The sequence below is a fragment of the Ranitomeya variabilis genome, chromosome 8, assembly GCF_051348905.1.
Source record: "Ranitomeya variabilis isolate aRanVar5 chromosome 8, aRanVar5.hap1, whole genome shotgun sequence".
NCBI classification, from domain to species: Eukaryota; Metazoa; Chordata; class Amphibia; order Anura; family Dendrobatidae; genus Ranitomeya; species Ranitomeya variabilis.
This window is the reverse complement of record NC_135239.1, coordinates 186,720,939-186,745,727: the sequence shown is the minus strand read 5'-3', so window position 1 is coordinate 186,745,727 and position 24,789 is coordinate 186,720,939. Positions and strand designations below refer to the sequence as shown.

General features: G+C 41.3%; 2 protein-coding genes across 4 annotated transcripts in view; one reads left to right on the top strand and one right to left on the bottom strand.

Moving 5' to 3' along the window:
* Positions 1–24,789, bottom strand: part of CACNA2D3 (calcium voltage-gated channel auxiliary subunit alpha2delta 3) — a 1,029,735-nt gene that overhangs the window by 218,503 nt on the left and 786,443 nt on the right. The gene's annotated exons all lie outside the window — the stretch shown is intronic.
* On the top strand, positions 715–23,771 carry LRTM1 (leucine rich repeat transmembrane protein 1). The gene is made up of 3 exons (XM_077278411.1): positions 715–851; positions 6,737–7,333; positions 23,189–23,771. The coding sequence occupies exons 1-3, from the start codon at positions 845–847 to the stop codon at positions 23,635–23,637; spliced, it is 1,053 nt and encodes a 350-aa protein (XP_077134526.1). The 5' UTR covers positions 715–844; the 3' UTR covers positions 23,638–23,771.

The window sequence follows — 24,789 nt, the reverse complement described above, 5'->3', positions numbered from 1 at the left end:
GTTGTAATCCGAGCGTGAGGACTTGCATGGATCACTCATGAGAGCAAAGTGCTCCTCTATAGACTGCACACGTCTATAGGCACTTCTCTGGCAAGTGTGTGAGTCCTCCGACAAGTGCACTCTATATATATCTGTCAGAGGCTACTTGGAAAGAATTGCTAATCCCATTCTTAAAAAAGGAGTTAAGAGAAAACCCATAGCCCAAATTTATGTCAGCTCAGCAAATGACTTCTTTTCACATGTCACAAGGAATGATCCCCGGGTAATGCAAACAAGTTGATCTGTCAAACTGTCATCAACAAGTGAATCAATGTCTAGTGATACACAGGCTAACATGCGGCCCCCAATGACAAGTCCACTGTCACCTGATCTCGCCATGACTGGCATGAGCAATAATTCTGAAGAATTTAGAACCACCACAGGATTAAAAAAAAAAAAAGGCGGCTTAATTGTATGACCTCGATTTCAGGCAGATTAAGTCAGAGAAAGCCTAGGACTGAGGATGAGATTTGTCTGTTACAGCTGTCCACCGTGACATGACAGTCACTCACTCCCCGGGTCCCGTTGAGTGAGTAAAGGAGACAACATCTCTTTGATGGTGCCTTGAAAAAAAAAAACATTATAAGGGGGCTTCGAGAGGCACAAATAGCCAGTTGTGCCTGCGATGGGTAACTCACAACAACACACGCGTGTAGAGGCGATGAGAAGGAGCGCGTCTCACTCGGATCAAGGTCACTAATGAAGATGGATTGAGAACCAGACAAGTCCCAACTTTTTCAATGTTTTGCTTTCTACGGTTCATGTTTGTGAAAACCTGGTAACAGGGTCGACAGCGCAGTCAGCAATGAAAGGTGAGAGAAATATCCACACAAAAAAAAAACATCCCCGGTGTTAACATTTCTCAACCCTACAGCAATTTCCTACAACTTTTCCTGAGATTTAGAAGATAATTCTCCCCAGAGCCCCCGGCGAGAGAAACTCATAAAATATGTGTATGGTTCACTGCAGAAAAAAGGTCATATGTGTAGACATCTGTAGAGGCTAAGCGAGCACACGGACACATGTGGAAGTGCAGATTGGTCTATCTAGTATCTATCTTTTATCTATCTATCTTTCTTACAATTTATGTCTATCTTTCTTTCTATTTGTCTGTCTGCATGGGAATGTGTATATATACAAAAGCATAGAGATATATAGACATAAATGGAAAGATATATAGATGATAGATAGATAGATAGATAGATAGATAGATAGATAGATAGATAGATAAATGCATAGATAGATAGATAATAGATATATAGATAGATAAATAGATAGATAAATAGATGATCGATAGATAGAGATAATAGATAGATGATCGATAGATAGATATTAGATAATAGATAGAAAGATAGATGATAGATAGATGATAGATAGATAGATAATAGATATATGATAGATAGATAGATATTAGATAGATAGATAGATAGATGATATATAGATAATAGATAGATGATAGATAGATAATAGATAGATAGATCTATCTATTATCTATCTATCATCTATCTATCATATAGTTATCTATTATCTATCTATCATCTATCTATTATCTATCTATCAATCATCTATCTATCATATAATTATCTATTATCTATCTATTATCTTTCTATCTATCTATCATCTATCTATCTATCTATCTATCTATCTATCTATCTATTATCTATCTATCATCTATTATCTATCTATTATCTATCTTATCTATCTTATCTATCTATCTATCTATTATCTATCTATCTATTATCTATCTATCATCTATTATCTATCTATTATCTATCCTATCTATCTATTATCTATCTATTATCTATCCTATCTATCTATCATCTATCTATTATCTATCTATCATCTATTTATCTATTATCTATCTATCTTTACATCTGTTTATATGCATTGAATGTATAGATCAGGGGAAGCAGAGTATTTTTGGTATCATAACTTGGTGGGTGCAAACTTGTAATTCAGTCCTTAAAAAGGAAGCAATGTTAGATTACTATTACTGCCCTCTTCTTCACAGTACGCGGTGCCACACATTGCTCACATTACTGAGACACCCACAGGATATTTATTATACATGACCCCTCTATCATTTTACTATCACCTAAGGTAATGCCAAGAAGCCAGAGTTTGCCAGTATTTGTTATACTGATCTTAGAAAAACTACGTGACAAAACCCGACTAGAGGCATTGTCGTCTAAAATGTACGATTCTGATTACACAATATTAATTCATCAGGATCTTTAGATCCAACAGACCAACTGGTGACAAGTCATGTACTATCAACAAACTGCGTTACCAAGTTCTGCCCTTCATTCAGTGCTTTGAAGCCAGTGGGACATAACCAGGGTACCTACAGAGGGTGATTTTTTTTTTGTATCTGTGTTTGCACTGTCCACAAGATTGTAAGTCAACCAGTTGCCATCTTGAGCCTTTGGTGGTTATCCTCAATAATTGAGAAAAAGACTCTTGTATGTAATAGGCTCTATTCACACTGAACATGTAGAGTCCATACAGCAGATTTAACTTTAGTACAATGACGATAATTTTTTAGAAAAAATGGGTCCATGATTTTTTTTTTTTACATTGGGTTCATCATCGGATCCATTTTGATCTTTTTTTGGAAAACTCTGGGCAAAACGTATACACTATGTTAGGTCAAGTGCACGGTCTGAGGGCTCAGTATTGGATAAATTAGGATTTGAAGACATTTTGAAATAAAATCTAGAATCTCTAAACCATGCAGCAAGCCCTGCTCCAGTATGTCAGTGCATCGATTGTACATGATGTGTCCCTCCAGTTGGTCACAACCTTCATTTAGTTGGATGAGTAATGAAGGGAGGTCCTCTGTAGTTTAGATCGTCAACAGTTGCGTAACTTGAAGCTTGTGGGCCCCAATGCAAAAGATCCAATGGAGTCCCCAATTATTGCAAGTCTTTGATAGTAATGGGTTAAAAAGACCTTTTTTGGGACCATTAGGTTCTTGGGCTCAGGTGGAAATTGTAACCCCTGCACCTATTATAGTTACGACCCGGATCGTCATTGTTTGATTGGTGGTGCAACCCATTCTCAAAAGCACTTGAGAAGGAACACAGTGCTCATGCATCAATGTTCTGGAGGTGCCAACTCCCCCCCCAATTCTCATTTGATCAAAGATTAATTACCAAATTCCCTTTTTAATTTAAATGATTAGACTTACATAAAAGTTAGAAAAAAACTTTTTTTAAGTAATGCTATTAATGTTTTTTTACATATATAATATATATATTACATTTTATAATCAATTTTTATATAAAAATATATGAACTATACAAAGTGAAAAAAAGAAAAAAAAAAGAATTTAAATGCAAAAAAAATTACAATAGTTTTCTTTTTTAAGAAATAACAGTTTATTCCCAATTTGTAGTCTAAAAATATATACCGTACATAAAAAAATAACTACAAAAGCAGGAATTCTATTTTATGCTATACAAGATGTAAGGGAGGCTTCGGTCGATTATACCAGATTTTTGGTCTCTCTGAAAAAAAAAAAATATCGCACAATATTGTATAATTATTCTATCCTGTCCTCGGATGCATAAAAAAAATGATTTCCCTTCTGCTCACGGGAAAAAAAGAAAAAAAAGTATGTGAACAACAGAGTATTTTGTTAATCACAGTCACGGACCTTGGGTGTAGGTCACAACTTAAGGGATTGAATATCACTTTGTGATCTTCTGACCTCATTTATCATTTTCACAATTCTGTCTTGACAAATGTTTTAACAGTAGATAAAGGACAAGTTCAAGTACCGAGAAAGCAAAGTTGGCCGTGAGATAAAGAGATATCTGTGACACCGATCGCGAATGATCGCTAGGGAATTCTCTTTCAATTAAATCTCGCGGAGAATGACTTGGAGTGACAGACCTTGGATTGACTTTCTTGAGAATTTTTAGAAAGCAAAACTTTTTTTCCGCCATGTATTTCCACAGCAATATGGAATTCCAGTTCCTAGGGTTCTGGAAATGGCAAATAGTAAGGAGCCTCATCTCTAAGTGAAAAACTGAGCCCCTTTTACAGTTTTAGGTTACTCAAGCCAAGCCTGATGTTTATTCGACACCTACTAGCCAAGGGAATGTGACCAGCCCCTTCATCCAAGGTTCCAAAAACAGCCAATAGGCTGTCTTTATGAAACATAAACAATATGAAATTTAGAGGTTGTCCCCTAAACTACATATTTCATCCATCCACAGGGGTATGATTGTTGTGGACACGACAGCAGGGACCCACATGAATCTCAGAAAATGGGGATCCCACAATCCACTCTGAAAATGGAGCATGTGCGATGTAGGAGTGGTAGTCTCACATGTTCACTAAGTTCAGTAGATGGATTTCATGCACCGTTGATAGGTTTTTCAAGAAGTCCGAGGCACCAAAGAGTAAACTTGAATAAAACTTGACTTTTGTTCCGTAGCGTTAAAAATAACAACAGGAAGACAAGTCTTTGTCTTCCTGTTGTTATATTTGTAATATTATGGAATAAAAGTCAAGTTTTATACAAGGATTACTCTTTGGTGCCTCGGACATCTTGGAATTCTACCACTTGACTAACACAGAGGATTTGGAGATCCTAATCAAAGCATTTTGGGGTCTCGACAGTGATCAAACATTAATCATGTGAACTGTGGATATGATAGCTGTGGTTTATGGGAGAACCCCTTTCATTTTTAGCTATAAAAATGCCTATCAGGGTTGACCTGACTCGTACGTGACTTGCATACTTGTGGTCACATGCCGACTAGACGTGCAAAGCTCCATCAATACAAGCGTATTGAGCCAAGCAGGACAAGTCTAGTTGGAATGTGACTGGAAGTATGAAAGTCACATACTTCTGGTCAAATGACAGCCTGCTACTGAATTCTCAAAGAGCGCACTGTACACACTGTAAAGGTTCACATGTCTGCAGTCACATAGAGTGACCACAAGCCTGGACAACCCCTTTAAAGAAATTTCAACTCCTACAAAGGTCTTCTACAAAATGTGGAAAAATAAAGCTGAAGGGATCTGAGAGCTTTAAAGGTTGAATGAAATGAACAGAAGACAGATTAACAATGCAGCTTGTGATACGCAGGTGATCAAACACAGGTATTGAAATATAAGGGTGACTGCATTGAGCAGCATTGTTCAGATGTCAGGGAAGGGAAAGTACTGAACGCCGCTGCCGGCTGCATATCTGTCGGGAATTTCATGTCCCTTAGTGTTTGCCAGGCAGGACTCTAAAGAATCAAGTTTCTTTGTGAGGCATTTAAGAGACTGCTCTTCACTCTCGACAGTGCGTCAGCTCATGACACATGAGACTATCAGAGGATGCAGCGGATTAGACGGGTATGCAGAGGTGCTGAAGATACCGATGCAGCATAGCTGGATTACTCATTTCTTTTGCTTGTAGATTATGATAACTCAAACAGTTTTGATAATATAGTAAGCTTTGCATTGTTCACACGTATTTTTATTTTTTTGTCTGCAATACGTATGTTTTTTGCAATGTTTTAAGTTTGTCTCCCATATATAAAAGTGCTGGAAAATGCTAAAAGTATTGACATTGCAGCATCTTGACAAAAATGCAGCAGGGTTGACAATTTTGCATTGAAAAAACAAAATCAGTGTGTGCATAAGATTTCAGAAATCTCATTGATTATACTAGTACAGGAAAATGCTGCTTATTTTATGTACTAAATAAGCTACGTTAAAAAAAAACCAAAATGAAAACACTGCAAAAACACCACTTGTGAACATACCCTTAGGCTTAGAATGGTAATATCTAGTGATGAGCGAATGTACTTGTTGCTCGGGTGACCTCCGAGTATTTATGACTGCTCGGAGATTTAGTTTTCATCTTGGCAGCTGAATGATTTACAGCTACTAGCCAGGCTGAGTACATGTGAGGGTTGCCTGGTTGCTAGGGAATCCCCACATGTAATCAAGCAGGCTAGTAGCTGTAAATCATTTAGCTGCCGTGATGAAAACTACATTTCTGAGCAGTCATAAATACTCGGAGGTCACCCAATCGTGCTCAGGAAAACCCGAGCAACGAGTACACTCGCTCATCACTAGTAAAATCATTGATGCGACCTGTGCAGCTTCACAGGGGCCCAGTAGTTATGGCGGCCACTTCCAGCTCCAAATTAGCAAGCAGCATCTGTCACAGACAGTAGGAGGCCAATATACTGTTCTAACACAGGAGCCGTGTCAACAGTACCAGGAAGCAAAGGGTCGGTTGCCCCGGGCCCCGCGCTCTGAGGGGGCCCACCCAGAGCTACACTACTGTACTGTATCGGTGTGCACAATATAGAGATTATTTTCAGCAACAGTGCAGTCATCTGCTGAGGTTCTCCTACATCAACTGTTAGGGTGCGTCACTGAGTTGTAATTAAGGTTACCTGGTTAGCGGCCCACTCAGAAGCTTGGCCCCCCTGAACCAAATCCATATCTACGCCTCTGCGTGTCAACATCTACTAACAACATCATACGTCCATACTAAGGTTAACCATAAACTTGCCTGTTTACCTGACAGCTACAGTATTTCCTCTGGCCTTTTCCCATTACACACATGCACGCTAGGCTTGGCTGAGTGTGCATGTGTTCTTAAGAAGGAGAGTGGTATAAACTGCTGCTGATCTCAATTTCCTTAAAGTGGTCACATTCTATGTTATTTTGTTTTTTTTAGGTGGACTGCTATTTGCTTCATGTGCCATAATGATATTCCATGCAACCTGGGGATGTCCTGAGGTCTGCAATTGTCAGCCTTCTTCAAGGACAGTTGACTGCAGCTACAGAGGACTATTGGATGTCCCAAGTCTTTTGCCATCACAAACTCAAGTTCTCTACTTGCAAGGGAACCAGATTCGAATTATCAACCATACGTCGTTCATTAACGTTCTTGGTCTGAGAGTATTAGACTTGTCTAACAACTCCATTTCTAGAGTGCCACCGTATACCTTCCACTATCTACATTTCCTGCAGGTCTTGAATCTGACCAACAACTTCATCCATTATCTGGAAGGTCAGGTTTTCACACCCCTACTTGCCCTGAAGGAACTGGACCTGTCTTTTAACAACATCAGCATTTTGCCAGAAACCTTAGGAAACAGCACTCGAAACCTTACCTTCCTCGGACTGAAAAATAACCATCTACAGACAGTTGACAGGATGTTCCTGGAGACATTCACAGACCTTAAAATATTGCTTGCAAAATCGAACCCTTGGCAATGCAGCTGTCCAGTTCTGGGTCTTAAACTTTGGCTGGAGAACTTTTTATACAAAGGTCAGTAGATTAAAAAAAAAACCCACATAGCTGATACTAGTAACACAATGGAAAATGTAATAGAACAGTCCTCACGGTCCTTTCACATGTAGTCTGTCCTAATAATACAAAAATGTTATTACTGTCATCGCCGGAGGTCAATTTAAGAGTGAGAAAAGGGGTTTTAGCTAAAATCCACTTCCTTCATTTTACACATGATTGTAAATGATCTGTTACTGTATACAGATGTCAGAGTGTAAGGAACAGTAGTCTCAAATTCTGCAAACATCATATTTTCACAGCTCATCAGCCAAATACTTAATTGCATTTTTCAATACTTTTTCTAAGATTGAATTACTTCTATTATTTCGCATGGTATGCTTAAACATCAGTCTGTTACAGATATTTGTTTCTTGTGGCTCAAGTCCAAAAAAATAAACCTTCAGGATATGGGAATAACTAAATCTAAATCAGAATGCAATAATAGTCAGCTCAATTATACATATATTAGCACAGGACCAGTAACTAACTAGACATATTATACATATATTAGCACACAAATATAAATATATATATATAAAAATGTATATATATATATATATATATATATATATATATATATATATATATATATATATACTGTATATATATATATTGTGACAAAATCACTGGTAAAATAATGGAGGAGATATGTGTGTCACTACAGCAAACTGTGTCAATTATGTAAAGCCAGAGTATTTTCCTCCAGGACGCTATGAGAAGTGTTGTGAGGCTTAAACTAAGTTTGCATAAATGGGCTTGTTGTATGGTGACATTCATAGAGCGGGTGGGAGAATGTCCACCTTATCTCCCACTGCACAGCCGGCCACCGTGTCCTGACAGGACCTGTGTGATGTCACAATCATGAGACCAGTAACATGGAGGAGTCACATGGTCTAGGGCTTAAGTACTTGGCTTCCAAAGGCCGCAGTGTTCAGTGTGTGCCTGGAGAGGAAGCACTCCAGGAAGGTGTGTGCTAAAACCTGAACCGTTTGTGTTCTGCTATCTCTGAGCGGGAGGAACCCAACTCTCAGAAGGACTGTGTTTTTCTGCCACCATTTTGTTTAGTTTTTTCCTGTTTTGCCCAAAGGGCTGTATTTGATTTACTATACCTTGGTTTATGCTGCCTATAATAAACCAAATGAAGTTCTTAAAGCCGCAGTGTACCTGTGGTTATCTCCACAGGCAGCCGAATGAGCCGATCTACCACTATATATATATATATATATATATATATATATATACAGTGGGGGAAATAAGTATTTGATCCCTTGCTGATTTTGCAAGTTTGCCCACTGACAAAGACATGAACAGTCTATATTTGTATGGGTGGGTTAATTGTAACATTGAGAGATAGAATATCAAAAATAAAATCCTGAAAATCACATTGTTTAAATTATATACTTATTCCCCCACTGTATATATATATATATATATATATATATATATATATATATATATACACATACATACACAATAATATGCATATATATATAAAAGATAAATAGGTTCGCTCTGACTGGTGAAAAGTAGGTGCTAAGAAAGTGGGTGCCCAGTCAGAGGTTCCTACTTTCTTTCTTTTTTTTTTTTAATTGAGAAAATAACGAATAACATACAACTTCAGAAAAAGTAACCGTAATAGGATGCTTATATTCAGATGTGTTTCTGGTAAAATAAACTTCTAATATCCATCATTTAAGAACTTGATTACCATCAATATTGGATTTACAGATACTTTCAATTTTGTTGAAAAAATATCTTAATCGACAGAGTAGAAAAGAGCGGATAGGAAAGGTGGAGGTAAAGTGGGTAAGGGAAAGGGAAGGGTAGAGAACAGGGGTGGGGGAGTTGTAGTAGCACCTTGGGATGATTAAATAGTTATGGCAATACTGTAGAGTAGAAAGAAGACTGTGTGCTGAATGGGGTCCAAGACTTCCAGATGTCATGGAAGTTAGCAGAGGTATGATTGACTCTTGCTGCTAATTCCTCTATATGGTGTAATTGTTTGATTTTGGAGTAAAGTTGTTGAGCGGTTGGTATAGTAGTTGAGTTCCAGTTTGACGGGATCAAAGATTTCCCGCCGCCATAATAAACTGAGCTAGTTTAGTCATTTGGCCAAATTGGGAGATTTAGAAAGATATTTTCCGGCTTCAAAGTAATGCGTTTGCCCACTAATTTGTTTAAGATAGAGGATACCTCATTCTAAAAAGGACAAAGCATGGGACAGGACCACCAGATGTCACAGGTTCCTACTAAGCAGTGCGGATCTAGTTGCGCCGAGTCCACGAATGGTGTTTCGAATCTAAGTACCCTGCCCCTAGTCTGATAATTACTCGTCGCCACCTTCATCTTCTATTGCTGCCGATCTAGTCAGTGTTCAGCAAGATATAACTTGCCGGATCTGGCAAGCCAGAGATCACTTTTCAATTTAATTCTATGAGAGCCTTGTTGTGGCTCTCATAGACATACATTGAGAGCTTGTGACTAGGGTTGAGGGAAACGGGTCGGCAATTTTCAGAAGTCGCCGACTTCTGGCAAAGTCGGGTTTCATGAAACCCGACCCGACCCCTGTGTGGGGTCGGCCATGAAGTCGGCGATCTTCTGAATCTGGAATCGGAATTCCGATACCGATTCCCGATATGTTTAAGATATCGGGAATTGGTATCGGAATTCAGATTTAAGTGTAAAATAAAGAATTAAAATAAAAAATATCGCCATACTTACACTCTGATGCGCCCTGGTACTAAGCGGGAACCTTCCTTCCTTAGAATCAGCCTTCCAGGACCTTGCGGTGACGTCGCGGTGACGTTGCGGCTTGTGATTGGTCGCGCGGCCGCCCATGTGACCGCTCGCGTGACCAATCACAAGCCGCGACGTCACCGTGACGTCACCGAAGGTCCTGGAAGGGCTGATTCTTAGGAAGGAAGGCTGCCGGAAAGAAGCAGGGCATGTCCGAGGGTGAGTATATACCTAATAGGAATATACTCACCCTCGGCTTCTTTCCGGCAGCCTTCCTTCCTAAGAATCAGCCCTTCCAGGACCTTCGGTGACGTCACGGTGACGTCGCGGCTTGTGATTGGTCGCGCGAGCGGTCACATGGGCGGCCGCGCGACCAATCACAAGCCGCGACGTCACCGCGACGTCACCGCAAGGTCCTGGAAGGCTGATTCTAAGGAAGGAAGGTTCCCGCTTAGTACCAGGGCGCATCAGAGGGTAAGTATAGCGATATTTTTTATTTTAATTCTTTATTTTACACTTAAATATGGATCCCAGGGTCTGAAGGAGAGTTTCTGCTCCTTCAGACCCTGGGAACCATTGGAAACCCAATGCACTGCATTGGGTTTCGAGTTTCGGCCGACCCCGACCCCGACTTTTTTATAGGATCGGCCGATTTCACTCGACCCGACTTTTGAAAAAGTCGGGTTTTGTGAAACCCGACCCGATCCTATAAAAGTAAAGGTTGCTCAACCCTACTTGTGACCGTTACCTCTGATTTCCAGTAAGTTAGCGGTTGTGGTCACAATATATTGCCGAGGGGCTGGAGCTAAAAGGTGAAGACGGCGATGTGTAAGTTTATGACTAGTGTCATGATCTCAATGGCAAGAGAACATAGCATCAGCATATATAGGAACTAGCTCTTGGAAGATGGGAACTGAGCTGACCATGAACTAAACCTAACGCACAACTAGCAGTGGCCGGGTAGCATGCCTACGTTGATTCTAGATGCCCAGCACCAGCCGGAGAACTAAATAAAGCTAGCAGAGGAAAATATTAGTCCTAGCTCACCTCTAGAGAAATACCCCGAAAGGAGACAGAGGCCCCCCACATGTATTGGCGGTGAATTAAGATGAAATAACAAACGTAGTATGAAAATAGGTTTAGCAAATTTGAGGTCCACTTACTACATAGCAGAAGACAGAAAGGACACTTTCATGGTCAGCTGAAAACCCTATCAAAACACCATCCAGGAATTACTTTAAGACTCTGGCATTAACTCATAACACCAGAGTGGCAATTCCTGTTCACAAGAGCTTTCCAGACACAGTAACGAAACTACAGCTGTGAACTGGAACAAAATGCAAAAACAAACATGGACAAGAGTCCAACTTATCTAGTAGTTGTCTAGGAGCAGGAACAAGCACAGAGAGGCTTCTGATAACATTGTTGACCGGCAAGCAACTAACAGAGAAGCAAGGTTATATAGCGACTCCCACATCTTGATGGGAACAGGTGAACAGAGAAGATGAAGACACCAGTTCAATTCCACCAGTAGCCACCGGGGGAGCCCCGAATCCAAATTCACAACAGTACCCCCCCCTCAAGGAGGGGGCACCGAACCCTCACCAGAACCACCAGGGCGATCAGGATGGGCCCTATGAAAGGCACGAACCAGATCAGAGGCATGAACATCAGATGCATTCACCCAAGAATTATCCTCCTGGCCGTATCCCTTCCACTTGACCAGATACTGGAGTCTCCGTCTGGAAACACGGGAGTCTAAGATTTTCTCCACAACGTACTCCAACTCACCCTCAACCAACACCGGAGCAGGAGGCTCAACGGAAGGCACAACCGGTACCTCATACCTGCGCAATAATGACCGATGAAAAACGTTATGAATAGAAAAGGATGCAGGGAGGTCCAAACGGAAGGAAACAGGGTTAAGAATCTCCAATATCTTATACGGGCCGATGAACCGAGGCTTAAACTTAGGAGAAGAGACCCTCATAGGGACAAAACGAGAAGACAACCACACCAAATCCCCAACACAAAGCCGAGGACCAACACGACGGTGGCGGTTGGCAAAAAGCTGAGTCTTCTCCTGGGACAACCTCAAATTGTCCACCACCTTCCCCCAGATCTGATGCAATCTCTCCACCACAGCATCCACTCCAGGACAATCCGAAGATTCCACCTGACCAGAGGAAAATCGAGGATGAAACCCCGAATTACAGAAAAACGGGGACACCAAAGTGGCAGAGCTGGCCCGATTATTGAGAGCGAACTCCGCCAATGGCAAAAAAGCAACCCAATCATCCTGGTCAGCAGACACAAAACACCTCAGATATGTCTCCAGGGTCTGATTAGTCCGCTCGGTCTGGCCATTCGTCTGAGGATGGAAAGCGGACGAAAAAGACAAATCTATGCCCATCCTAGCACAGAATGCCCGCCAAAATCTAGACACGAATTGGGTCCCTCTGTCAGAAATGATATTCTCAGGAATACCATGCAAACAAACAACATTTTGAAAAAACAGAGGAACCAACTCGGAAGAAGTAGGCAACTTGGGCAGAGGAACCAAATGGACCATCTTAGAGAAACGGTCACACACCACCCAGATGACAGACATCTTCTGAGAAACAGGCAGATCTGAAATAAAATCCATCGAGATGTGCGTCCAAGGCCTCTTAGGAATAGGCAAGGGCAACAATAATCCACTAGCCCGAGAACAACAAGGCTTGGCCCGAGCACAAACGTCACAAGACTGCACAAAGCCTCGCACATCTCGTGACAGGGAAGGCCACCAGAAGGACCTTGCCACCAAATCCCTGGTACCAAAAATGCCAGGATGACCTGCCAACGCAGAAGAATGAACCTCAGAGATGACTCTACTGGTCCAATCATCAGGAACAAACAGTTTATCAGGTGGGCAACGATCCGGTCTATCCGCCTGAAACTCCTGCAAGGCCCGCCGCAGGTCTGGAGAAACGGCTGACAATACCACTCCATCCTTAAGGATACCTGTGGGCTCAGAGTTACCAGGCGAGTCAGGCTCAAAACTCCTAGAAAGGGCATCCGCCTTAACATTCTTAGAACCCGGCAGGTATGACACCACAAAATTAAACCGAGAGAAAAATAATGACCAGCGCGCCTGTCTAGGATTCAGGCGCCTGGCGGTCTCAAGATAAATCAAATTTTTGTGGTCAGTCAATACCACCACCTGATGTCTGGCCCCCTCAAGCCAATGGCGCCACTCCTCAAAAGCCCACTTCATGGCCAAAAGCTCCCGATTCCCAACATCATAATTCCGCTCAGCGGGCGAAAATTTACGGGAAAAGAAGGCACAAGGCCTCATCACGGAGCAGTCAGAACTTTTCTGCGACAACACTGCCCCAGCTCCGATCTCAGAAGCGTCGACCTCAACCTGAAAAGGTAGAGCAACATCAGGCTGACGCAACACAGGGGCAGAGGAAAAACGGCGCTTAAGCTCCCGAAAGGCCTCCACAGCATCAGGGGACCAATCAGCAACATCAGCACCCTTCTTAGTCAAATCGGTCAATGGCTTAGCAATATCCGAAAAACCAGCAATAAATTGACGATAAAAATTAGCAAAACCCAAAAATTTCTGAAGACTCTTAAGAGAAGAGGGCTGCGTCCAATCACAAATAGCTTGAACCTTGACAGGATCCATTTCAATGGAAGAGGGAGAAAAAATATATCCCAAAAAGGAAATCCTCTGTACCCCAAAAACACACTTAGAACCCTTCACACACAAAGAATTAGACCGCAAAACCTGAAAAACCCTCCTGACTTGCTGGACATGAGAGTCCCAGTCATCCGAAAAAATCAGAATATCATCCAGATACACAATCATAAATTTATCCAAATAATTGCGAAAAATATCATGCATAAAGGACTGGAAAACTGACGGAGCATTTGAAAGACCAAAAGGCATCACTAAATACTCAAAGTGGCCCTCGGGCGTATTAAATGCGGTTTTCCACTCATCCCCCTGCCTGATTCGCACCAAATTATACGCCCCACGAAGGTCAATCTTAGAGAACCACTTGGCCCCCTTTATGCGAGCAAACAAATCAGTCAGCAACGGCAATGGGTATTGATATTTAACAGTGATTTTATTCAAAAGCCGATAATCGATACATGGTCTCAAAGAGCCGTCTTTTTTTGACACAAAGAAAAAACCGGCTCCTAAGGGAGATGACGATGAACGAATATGTCCCTTTTCCAAGGACTCCTTTATATATTCTCGCATAGCAGCATGTTCAGGCACAGACAGATTAAATAAACGACCCTTTGGGTATTTACTACCCGGGATTAAATCTATGGCACAATCGCACTCTCGGTGCGGAGGTAACGAACCAAGCTTGGATTCTTCAAAGACGTCACGATAGTCAGACAGGAACTCAGGAATTTCAGAGGGAATAGATGATGAAATGGAAACCACAGGTACATCCCCATGAGCCCCCTTACATCCCCAGCTCAACACAGACATAGCTCTCCAGTCGAGGACTGGGTTGTGAGATTGCAGCCAAGGCAATCCTAGCACCAAATCATCATGTAGACTATACAGCACCAGAAAGCGAATAATCTCCTGGTGATCCGGATTAACACGCATAGTTACTTGTGTCCAGTATTGTGGTTTATTATTAGCCAATGGGGTGGAGTCAATCCCCTTCAGAGGAATAGGAGTCTCCAAAGGCTCTAAATCATACCCACAGCGTTTGGCAAAGGACCAATCCATAAGACTCAAAGCGGCGCCAGAGTCGACATAGGCGTCCGTGGTAATAGATGACAAAGAGCAAATCAGGGTCACAGATAGAATAAACTTAGACGGTAAGGTGCAAATGGAAACAGATTTATCAAGCTTTTTAGTGCGCTTAGAGCATGCTGATATAACATGAGTAGAATCACCACAATAGAAACACAACCCATTTTTCCGTCTAAAATTCTGCCGCTCGCTTCGGGACAGAATTCTATCACACTGCATACTCTCTGGCGACTTCTCAGTGGACACCGCCAGATGGTGCACTGGTTTGCGCTCCCGCAAACGCCTATCGATCTGAATAGCCATTGTCATGCACTCATTCAGACCCGCAGGCACAGGGAACCCCACCATAACATCCTTAATGGCATCAGAGAGACCCTCTCTGAAAGTCGCCGCCAGGGCGCACTCATTCCACTGAGTAAGCACAGACCATTTACGGAATCTTTGGCAGTAAATTTCCGCTTCATCTTGCCCCTGAGATAGGGACATCAAAGTTTTTTCTGCCTGAAGCTCCAAATGAGGTTCGTCATAAAGCAACCCCAAGGCCAGAAAAAACGCATCCACATTGAGCAACGCAGGATCCCCTGGTGTCAATGAAAAAGCCCAGTCTTGAGGGTCGCCCCGGAGCAAGGAAATCACAATCCTGACCTGCTGTGCAGGGTCTCCGGCAGAGCGAAATTTCAGGGACAAAAATAATTTGCAATTATTTCGAAAATTCTGAAACCCAGATCTATTCCCCGAGAAAAATTCTGGCAAAGGAATTCTCGGCTCAGATACAGGTGCATGACAAACAAAGTCTTGCAAATTTTGTACCTTCGTGGCGAGATTATTCAAACCTGCAGTTACACTCTGAAGATCCATTCAAAGATTAGAAGGAGAGAAAAAAAAAAAAAAAAAAAAAAAAATCTCAGCAGACTTCTTATTACTCTCCTTTCTCAGCCAAGGATTTTAACCCTTTAGTGGGCCGGTCAAACTGTCATGATCTCAATGGCAAGAGAACATAGCATCAGCATATATAGGAACTAGCTCTTGGAAGATGGGAACTGAGCTGACCATGAACTAAACCTAACGCACAACTAGCAGTGGCCGGGTAGCATGCCTACGTTGATTCTAGATGCCCAGCACCAGCCGGAGAACTAAATAAAGCTAGCAGAGGAAAATATTAGTCCTAGCTCACCTCTAGAGAAATACCCCGAAAGGAGACAGAGGCCCCCCACATGTATTGGCGGTGAATTAAGATGAAATAACAAACGTAGTATGAAAATAGGTTTAGCAAATTTGAGGTCCACTTACTACATAGCAGAAGACAGAAAGGACACTTTCATGGTCAGCTGAAAACCCTATCAAAACACCATCCAGGAATTACTTTAAGACTCTGGCATTAACTCATAACACCAGAGTGGCAATTCCTGTTCACAAGAGCTTTCCAGACACAGTAACGAAACTACAGCTGTGAACTGGAACAAAATGCAAAAACAAACATGGACAAGAGTCCAACTTATCTAGTAGTTGTCTAGGAGCAGGAACAAGCACAGAGAGGCTTCTGATAACATTGTTGACCGGCAAGCAACTAACAGAGAAGCAAGGTTATATAGCGACTCCCACATCTTGATGGGAACAGGTGAACAGAGAAGATGAAGACACCAGTTCAATTCCACCAGTAGCCACCGGGGGAGCCCCGAATCCAAATTCACAACAGACTAGGGTCAGAGACCTTAGATTAGTAGCACCACTCTAGTGCTGAAATAAACAAAAACGCTGGAGTGGTGCTTTAACAAGCCTTGCGATACGAGCAGGGATAAATGACAAGCCATAAAATCATCTACATCCAGCTGTTTCGGGAGTGCTTGTCCCTCATCAGGGTGCAGCCGAGTCTGGCTGCATGAATGTGATGCCCTTGAGACATATTGGAGGAACTACTGGTTCTCCTTAAAAAGACCAGCTGAATTTGGAGTCTTACAGGCAATGCTCTATAGAGCTGGTCTCTGTAAGAAGAACCAGTATTCTGCCCAAAACAATTTAAGGCAAAGAACACTTGTGGGAAAACAATTAACTGCATTGTGCTTACATCTTTTCTCACTTGAACACAAAATATTAGACATTTTGAAATGCAAATGTGCCCCATCTCTCTTCTTCTAGCATCTGCCATCGAGAAAGAGTTGATTCGCTGCCACTTCACTTTACATGGTCAGCTTGTCTCATCGAAATCTCCAAAATTCACTTCCATAGACCCGTGGTTAAAGGGAATTTGTCAACAAGCTTTCTCTACCTAATCTGAGAGCAGGATAATGTAGAGCGAGAGAAACTGTGATTTGTCATTTACTGGGCTGCTTGTTGTAGTTTTGATACAATCACTTTTATCAGAAGGAGATTATCAGCAGAGGACTAGCAAACATCCTGCTAGGTAGTCCAACCACACCCCCACCATTGATTGGAAGCTTTCTGCCCATGCACAGGGTACTAAAAATCTGCCAATCAGTGGTGTGGGCGGGCTTATACAGAGATCACCATTCAGAAAACTGGTAGATCAAAACTGCAGCAAGCAGCCCAGTAAATGACACATTTCTGGAATCAGGGTCTTTGACCCTACACCATGGTGTTCTCAGTTGAGGGTAGCAAAAATCTGGTGACTGATCTCCTTTAAGGCTTTGAATGGAAGTTAGCCAATCATTACCAATATAAAGTAGTATCGCTATATTGGACAGTATACTACAATCTTTACACTTATATTAATGGGTTCCCCGGGTAGTGTTTGCCTTCCCCTTCCCACCCTTTCTTGACCTTTCGGCCAACGTAGTTTTTAGATTGCCATACTTCATATGCAAAGGTTAAGAAGCCAATCAGGTCCTGATCTACTTTCTCTAATGGCCCCATTGTAGCAACATTATCTGCAATGTTCATCATTGATCAACACGTAGAAGCATTTTATTAGCGAATCCACTTGTACCAGAATTTACGCAATTTTTGATTGTTCACTTCTCCTGTTTTTGACATTACAACCGCGTGGTTAATGTCTTTTGTCAGGAAGCTGTCTCTCGATAGTACGCAATGTGTGCTGAATCCGCTCTACACAACAATCAGTAACTTGACAGTAAAAATGGCAAAGGCTTGGAAAAGGCGGGATGAACGCTCTTAGGGAATCGTTAGGACCTCCGATATTGTGTAACTACACGAATCAGAAGACATCCAGGCTCCCAGTCAGACATTCTCATGCTTCATATTAACATTCATAAGGATTATTAATGCATTTTAGATTTTATTCCTTCCAGCGAGTAGCTTTTCTCTTCATTTGTCTATATGAACGCCTCAGCTTGAGTCCACATGTCCTAAAGTCTGGTTAAACTATTGCACAATGGAGGTAGCTATCATCTGCCTCTAAGCAGATGACTAGTCATCTATCTGCATCAATATGCCATATAAATCTACTTAGTATGAATAGAAGCTTCCCTAGAATCCCTCCGGGGCCCAAATTTTCAATTTGATCTTGAAACACTGTACTGCAAAGTACTATACTAGTATACAGTCATACACTTGTGCTTAAAGGGCCAGTGATGTATGCCTATACCAAACTGTAAGAAACCCCAAGAATAAATAATCCCAGGTTACTTCTTCTCTGTCAGCCAGATCCAGACTAATTCTTAGATTGTCTTCCCAGTTTACCTCTTAATTTCATAACTAGATTCAGATTAACGCTCACCTGGTCTTCCTGATTTACTTGTTCATTTCCTAACTAGATCCAGACTAATGCTTTAACGGTCTTTCCAGTCTTTATTTCTAATTGACATTCGCATGACTTGTGTGGCCTCAATGCCCACCTACCTTACCCCTGGTATCGTGATTCCATGATTAGTGATATCAGTGGTTTGGAGCATGACCAATAAAGATAAGGTCACTGAATGGTTGCAGCATAATAGCAAAAAACTCGGCACTCAGACTTAACTTAATCAGATAAAGTGATTTAATGGTGTCCAGAGTAAATAACAGAAGAAACGTTTCGGTCCTATAGCCGGACCTTCATCAGTCAAAATATTTGATCGTGAACGGAAGCTAGTGGACCCAAAAGATTATGGGTTTTCATTAAGGTCATAGATATAGGTGGACACAGTCAGTGTCTCAGGGGGATAAGTCCGGCGTTATTGCCTTCTGTGGTATAGAGCCTGCGTGTCCTGGTCAGTGGAGAACGCGGTATCCACCGCAAGTCCGTCCGTGATTGGTTGCAGCAGACATGTGCCAGTTGCTTGTAAGCAAAAAACCTGTAGACCGCCAGTATAGACAGCAGTTGATTTGCAGGAAAATAAAAGATAGTTTCTTCTTAGTTTTGAAACATTGGATGACCACTTTCACAATGAAAAAGGTTATAAACCCCATCCTTGCTCATTTCTCAACAAGACCTATACTCTCTATGCATTACATTGACGTCCATTTATTGAAGTGGCCATCATGTATTAATACAATACTTTCCCTGGCATAAATATGGTGATCGGACTGCAAAGCATGTCCTACGACGAATGTTTACATTGCAAAAAAGAAGGCTAAGAGGAGACATAATGCTGTCTACAAATATCTGAAGGGCTGTCACAGTGTAGAGGGATCATCCTTATTCTCATTTTCACATGGAAACACGAGAAGCAATGGAACAAAACTGAAAGGGAGAAGATACAGATTAGATGTTAGAAAAAAACTTTTTAACAGTGAGGGTGATCAATGAGTGGAACAGGCTGACACGAGAGGTGGTGAGTTCTCCTTCAACGGAAGTCTTCAAGCAGAGGCTGGACAGACATCTGACTGAGAAGGTTTAGTGAATCCTGCATTGAGCCGGGGGTTGGACACGATGACCCTGGAGGTCCCTTCCAACTCTAACATTCTATGATTCTACGAGTCCGTGATTCTATGAAATATACAGTGCCTACAAGTAGTATTCAACCCCCTGCAGATTTAGCAGGTTTACACATTTGGAATTAACTTGGCATTGTGACATTTGGACTGTAGATCAGCCTGGAAGTGTGAAATGCACTGCAGCAAAAAAAGAATGTTATTTCTTTGTTTATTTTTTTTTTAAATTGTGAAAAGTCTTTTCAGAGGGTCATTTATTATTCAACCCCTCAACCCACCAGAATTCTCTTTGGTTCCCCTAAAGTATTAAGAAGTAGTTCAGGCACAAAGAACAATGAGCTTCACATGTTTGGATTAATTATCTCTTTTTCCAGCCTTTTCTGACTATTTAAGACCCTCCCCAAACTTGTGAACAGCACTCATACATGGTCAACATGGGAAAGACAAAGGAGCATTCCAAGGCCATCAGAGACAAGATCGTGGAGGGTCACAAGGCTGGCAAGGGGTACAAAACCCTTTCCAAGGAGTTGGGCCTACCTGTCTCCACTGTTGGGAGCATCATCCGGAAGTGGAAGGCTTATGGAACTACTGTTAGCCTTCCACGGCCTGGACAGCCTTTGAAAGTTTTCTCCCGTGCCGAGGCCAGGCTTGTCCGAAGAGTCAAGGCTAACCCAAGGACAACAAGGAAGGAGCTCTGGGAAGATCTCATGGCAGTGGGGACATTGGTTTCAGTCAATACTATAAGTAACATACTCCACCGCAATGGTCTCCGTTCCAGACGAGCCCGTAAGGTACCTTTACTTTCAAAGCGTCATGTCAAGGCTTGTCTACAGTTTGCTCATGATCACTTGGAGGACTCTGAGACTGACTGGTTCAAGGTTCTCTGGTCTGATGAGACCAAGATCGAGATCTTTGGTGCCAACCGCACACGTGACGTTTGGAGACTGGATGGCACTGCATACTACCCCAAGAATACCATCCCTACAGTCAAGCATGGTGGTGGCAGCATCATGCTGTGGGGCTGTTTCTCAGCCAAGGGGCCTGGCCATCTGGTCCACATCCATGGGAAGATGGATAGCACGGCCTACCTGGAGATCTTGGCCAAGAACCTCCGCTCCTCCATCAAGGATCTTAAGATGGGTCGTCATTTCATCTTCCAACAAGACAATGGCCCAAAGCACACAGCCAAGAAAACCAAGGCCTGGTTCAAGAGGCAAAAAATCAAGGTGTTGCCGTGGCCTAGTCAGTCTCCTGACCTTAACCCAATTGAAAACTTGTGGAAGGAGCTCAAGATTAAAGTCCACATGAGACACCCAAAGAACCTAGATAACTTGGAGAAGATCTGCATGGAGGAGTGGGCCAAGATAACTCCAGAGACCTGTGCCGGCCTGATCAGGTCTTATAAAAGACGATTATTAGCTGTAATTGCAAACAAAGGTTATTCCACAAAATATTAAACCTAGGGGTTGAATAATAATTGACCCACACTTTTATGTTTAAAATTTATAAAAATTTAACTGAGCAACAAAACTTTTTGGTTTGTAAGATTTATGCATCTGTTAATAAATCCGGCTCTTGTTTGAAGTTTGAAGGCTCTAACTTATTTGCATCTTATTAAACCTGCTAAATCTGCAGGGGGTTGAATACTACTTGTAGGCATTGTAAGAGTAGGCGCAACTTCACTCGTTGCACTAAATTATGCTTGGCGACTTCATTACCAAAGACATTGTCATCATGAGAAAACCCCTATAACTTTTTTTTTTTTAAGTAGTCTGTAAACTCTATAAATGAAATAAATAAAACCTGAAAAAAACAAATTGTAAATGTAGAAACAGATTTACATTATTTTTTACTTTTATAGATTTTTCAATCATTTTCTATTCGGTACTTTTCACAATTGACATTTTTTTTTTGTGGTGCCGCTACACCGATCTATAAAATTGAGTTGTTTTAATATTATATTTTTTAAAAGCTCATATCACAAATTGCAGCATAAAACCTACAAAACCAAGCCAGTTACTCAGAGGCTTTTGGCAGTAGCTGCCTCTATTTTCTCTGGAGGTTCTGTCCATAAATAAAAGCTGCATAAAAAGAATAAAAAAAGAAACAGCGATCCAAATGTATTTCATGATCCAAAAATCCATAGAAAAATGCACAGCATTAAGTCCAAATAGGATGTCTGCCTAAAATATTTATTCTTTATGCCAGGTAACAGATTATGGGCTATATCTCTGTGTCAAATAACCCATTATCTGATCCTTTTCATATGCGGAGACATGCAGAGGTTTAAATCCTTACAAGTCGCCAATGCATAAAAGAACTATAATTATGTAGACTTGGAATTAGGAGAAAAACAAATGCTAGCATCATCATCGCCGTAATCCTGGATTTAGTAAATGTTACATCAACAGAACGAAAATTATTAGTATTGTAAGCTTCATTTTCTACATGGGATATTGATTGCCATGAAATAATCTTTACACTACCCAGCTATTTCTAAAAAATAAAATATATAAAATATGTAAAAGTTTAAATAAATAAAATAAATAAAATAAATTTAAATATAAAAAAAAAAATAGCACGGCCATGCATTACACAAACAGTCAATTTATTTCAAAGGACATTGTGCAGTTCTTCATTTCTCCTGTGGGGGTGCTGTAGGTGAATTAAGCAACACTTACTGCCAGTCCCCAGCCCCATTATTGATGGTGGTTCCACAAGTGGGGTTTTCCATACTCTGTTCATCCCCCTAACTCCGCTCATCTACTGAAAAAAATAGTAGCAATTAAAATTTATGAATATTTTTATAAATATTTTTATATATAATGCTGTATATCTGCCCCTAACCTGACCAGCAAGAGAAGAAAAATAACTTTTATTATACTCACCTGCGGCGCGGTCTAGTCCGAGGGGTGAAGCTAGTCTTGGTCCGGCACCTCCTTTCTTCTTGTGATGCCACCCTCCTGATTGCTTCGTGTGGATGACGCATCTCCTCAGCACCGCGCTCCTGCGCAGGTGTACTTCTCTGCTCTGTTGCGCAGGTGCAAGGAAAGGTTAAAGAGCCCCAGCGCATGCACACTGAACGCCCGTGCAGGAGCGCTGTGCTGAGGAGATTGAGTGGATGATGAAGGGACGCGTCATCCACATGAATCAAGCAGGAGGACAGGGATCGTAAGAAGATGGGAGGCGCCAGACCAATAAGAGCGACACCCATCGGACCTGAACACCCCGCATGTGAGTATCATAAAAGTTATTTTTCTTCTCTTACAGGTCAGGTTGGGGCTTATAAACAACATTATAGAATGCTGGATATCAGCCCTGAAAGGTGGTGGCCGTATCTCTTATTGGCCAAACCTGGTGACAGGTTCCCTTTAAGTAATGTCCACATTAAGTCATGATGATATTAAATAAATCCCCATTCATATAACTTTCCTAAAATCTTTAACCTCCCTTGTCTCCTTTTATTGATTTATTTTTATTGTTTTGTTCTTTTTTAGGCGGTATTATTGATGAGCTGATCTGCACCAGCCCAGAGGACCGCAAAGGAAAGGACCTTCTCAAAATCCCATTTGAGTTGTTTAAAAGTTGTTCTTTGTTCATCACTTCATTCCCAATGTCAAATATTCACCAACACGGCTCGGAACACAGGAACAATGGAAGACATGGATATCACGGGGAACACATGGATGGGAGTCATCATGAATGTGAACCGAAGCCAAAGCCTAGGCCGGCCAACTTGAGGCATGCCATCGCCACTGTGGTTATCACCGGTGTTGTTTGTGGAATTGTATGTCTGATGATGTTGGCAGCTGCGGTATATGGATGCGCCTACGCAGCCATTATGGCAAAATATCACAGGGAGCTCAAGGAAGTGGAACGTATGGCTTCCACCACTGAACATGGGAGCCCGGAAGAGAAAGAACCTCTCGATAGCTCATTAGCATGAGCGGCACATTATTTACTACTATTTATTGTAGAACTGAGCACTTTTTACCCATATTTATCTCATGACTTTGCAGATTATTCTAATTTCTATTACTCTTTTAACTATTTTAAGACTCTTTTAACTCTATTCATTATTTGAAGATATAAGTGGACTTACCAATTCAAAAATGGGAGAGTGGAATAGCCATTAAGCATTTTTTCTGACCCGAACATAACCGTTTTATTAGTTGAATTAATTAAAATCATTAAATTCTAACCAATCAGTTATCCTGTTACATACTGTCTGGCCCTCAAATGGCTTTTTCTAAAATGCGAAGACCTATATAATTATAATTGTAATCAATGTTAATTTTATTAACATCATGCTGTTTTTTAGGTGTGAAATGTTCCGTTAATTAATGTATTAATATATATATTTATTATAGCGAGAGGTCTGATGCAGACCTCCAAATTGTGCCGGCTACAGTCACCACTAAGGGTAGCGACTCGTGCTGTAGACTGCTCATAGCTTGAGCTGAATCATATGATGGTAATTACCAGTTGTAGACCGGAACATTTTCCCACATTCATAACCCGGAACATTTTAATTCTATTGTACATTCTGTCTTAAGAGCTCTCGATTTTTTCCCACTTCGATATTCAAATACATTTTGCCTCTTTTTTATGTCACAAGGGGACTAATTTTTTCTTATCTTATTTTTCTATAGTTTTTTTTCTGCCGATATTGAGGAGTTCGTATGAAGAAAAAGAGGAAATATGGGCCTATTGTTCCTTTTCTTTACAACCATAAAGGACCACTAAAATACATTTTACATGGTGCTCCCTTTTTGTTGTAATTACTTTTATAAGTTTTTCTCTTTTAGGGGGTCTTTTCTTTTCTGCTTTTTTATCGATTATTTTTTATTTTGTGTCAAACTTTGTGATGCGCGTAGGGTCCTAAAATACTTTTGTGGGGCAATCCAACATTTAAAGGGAACCTGTCATCCGGTTTGGCCAATAAGAGATACGGCCATCCCCTTTCAGAGCTGATATACAGCATTCTATAATGCTGTATATATCTGCCCCCAACCCGACCTGGAAGAGAAGAAAAATAACTTTTATTATACTCACCTGTTGGGTCGGCCCGGTGCCGTATCTTTTACCGGCCAAACCT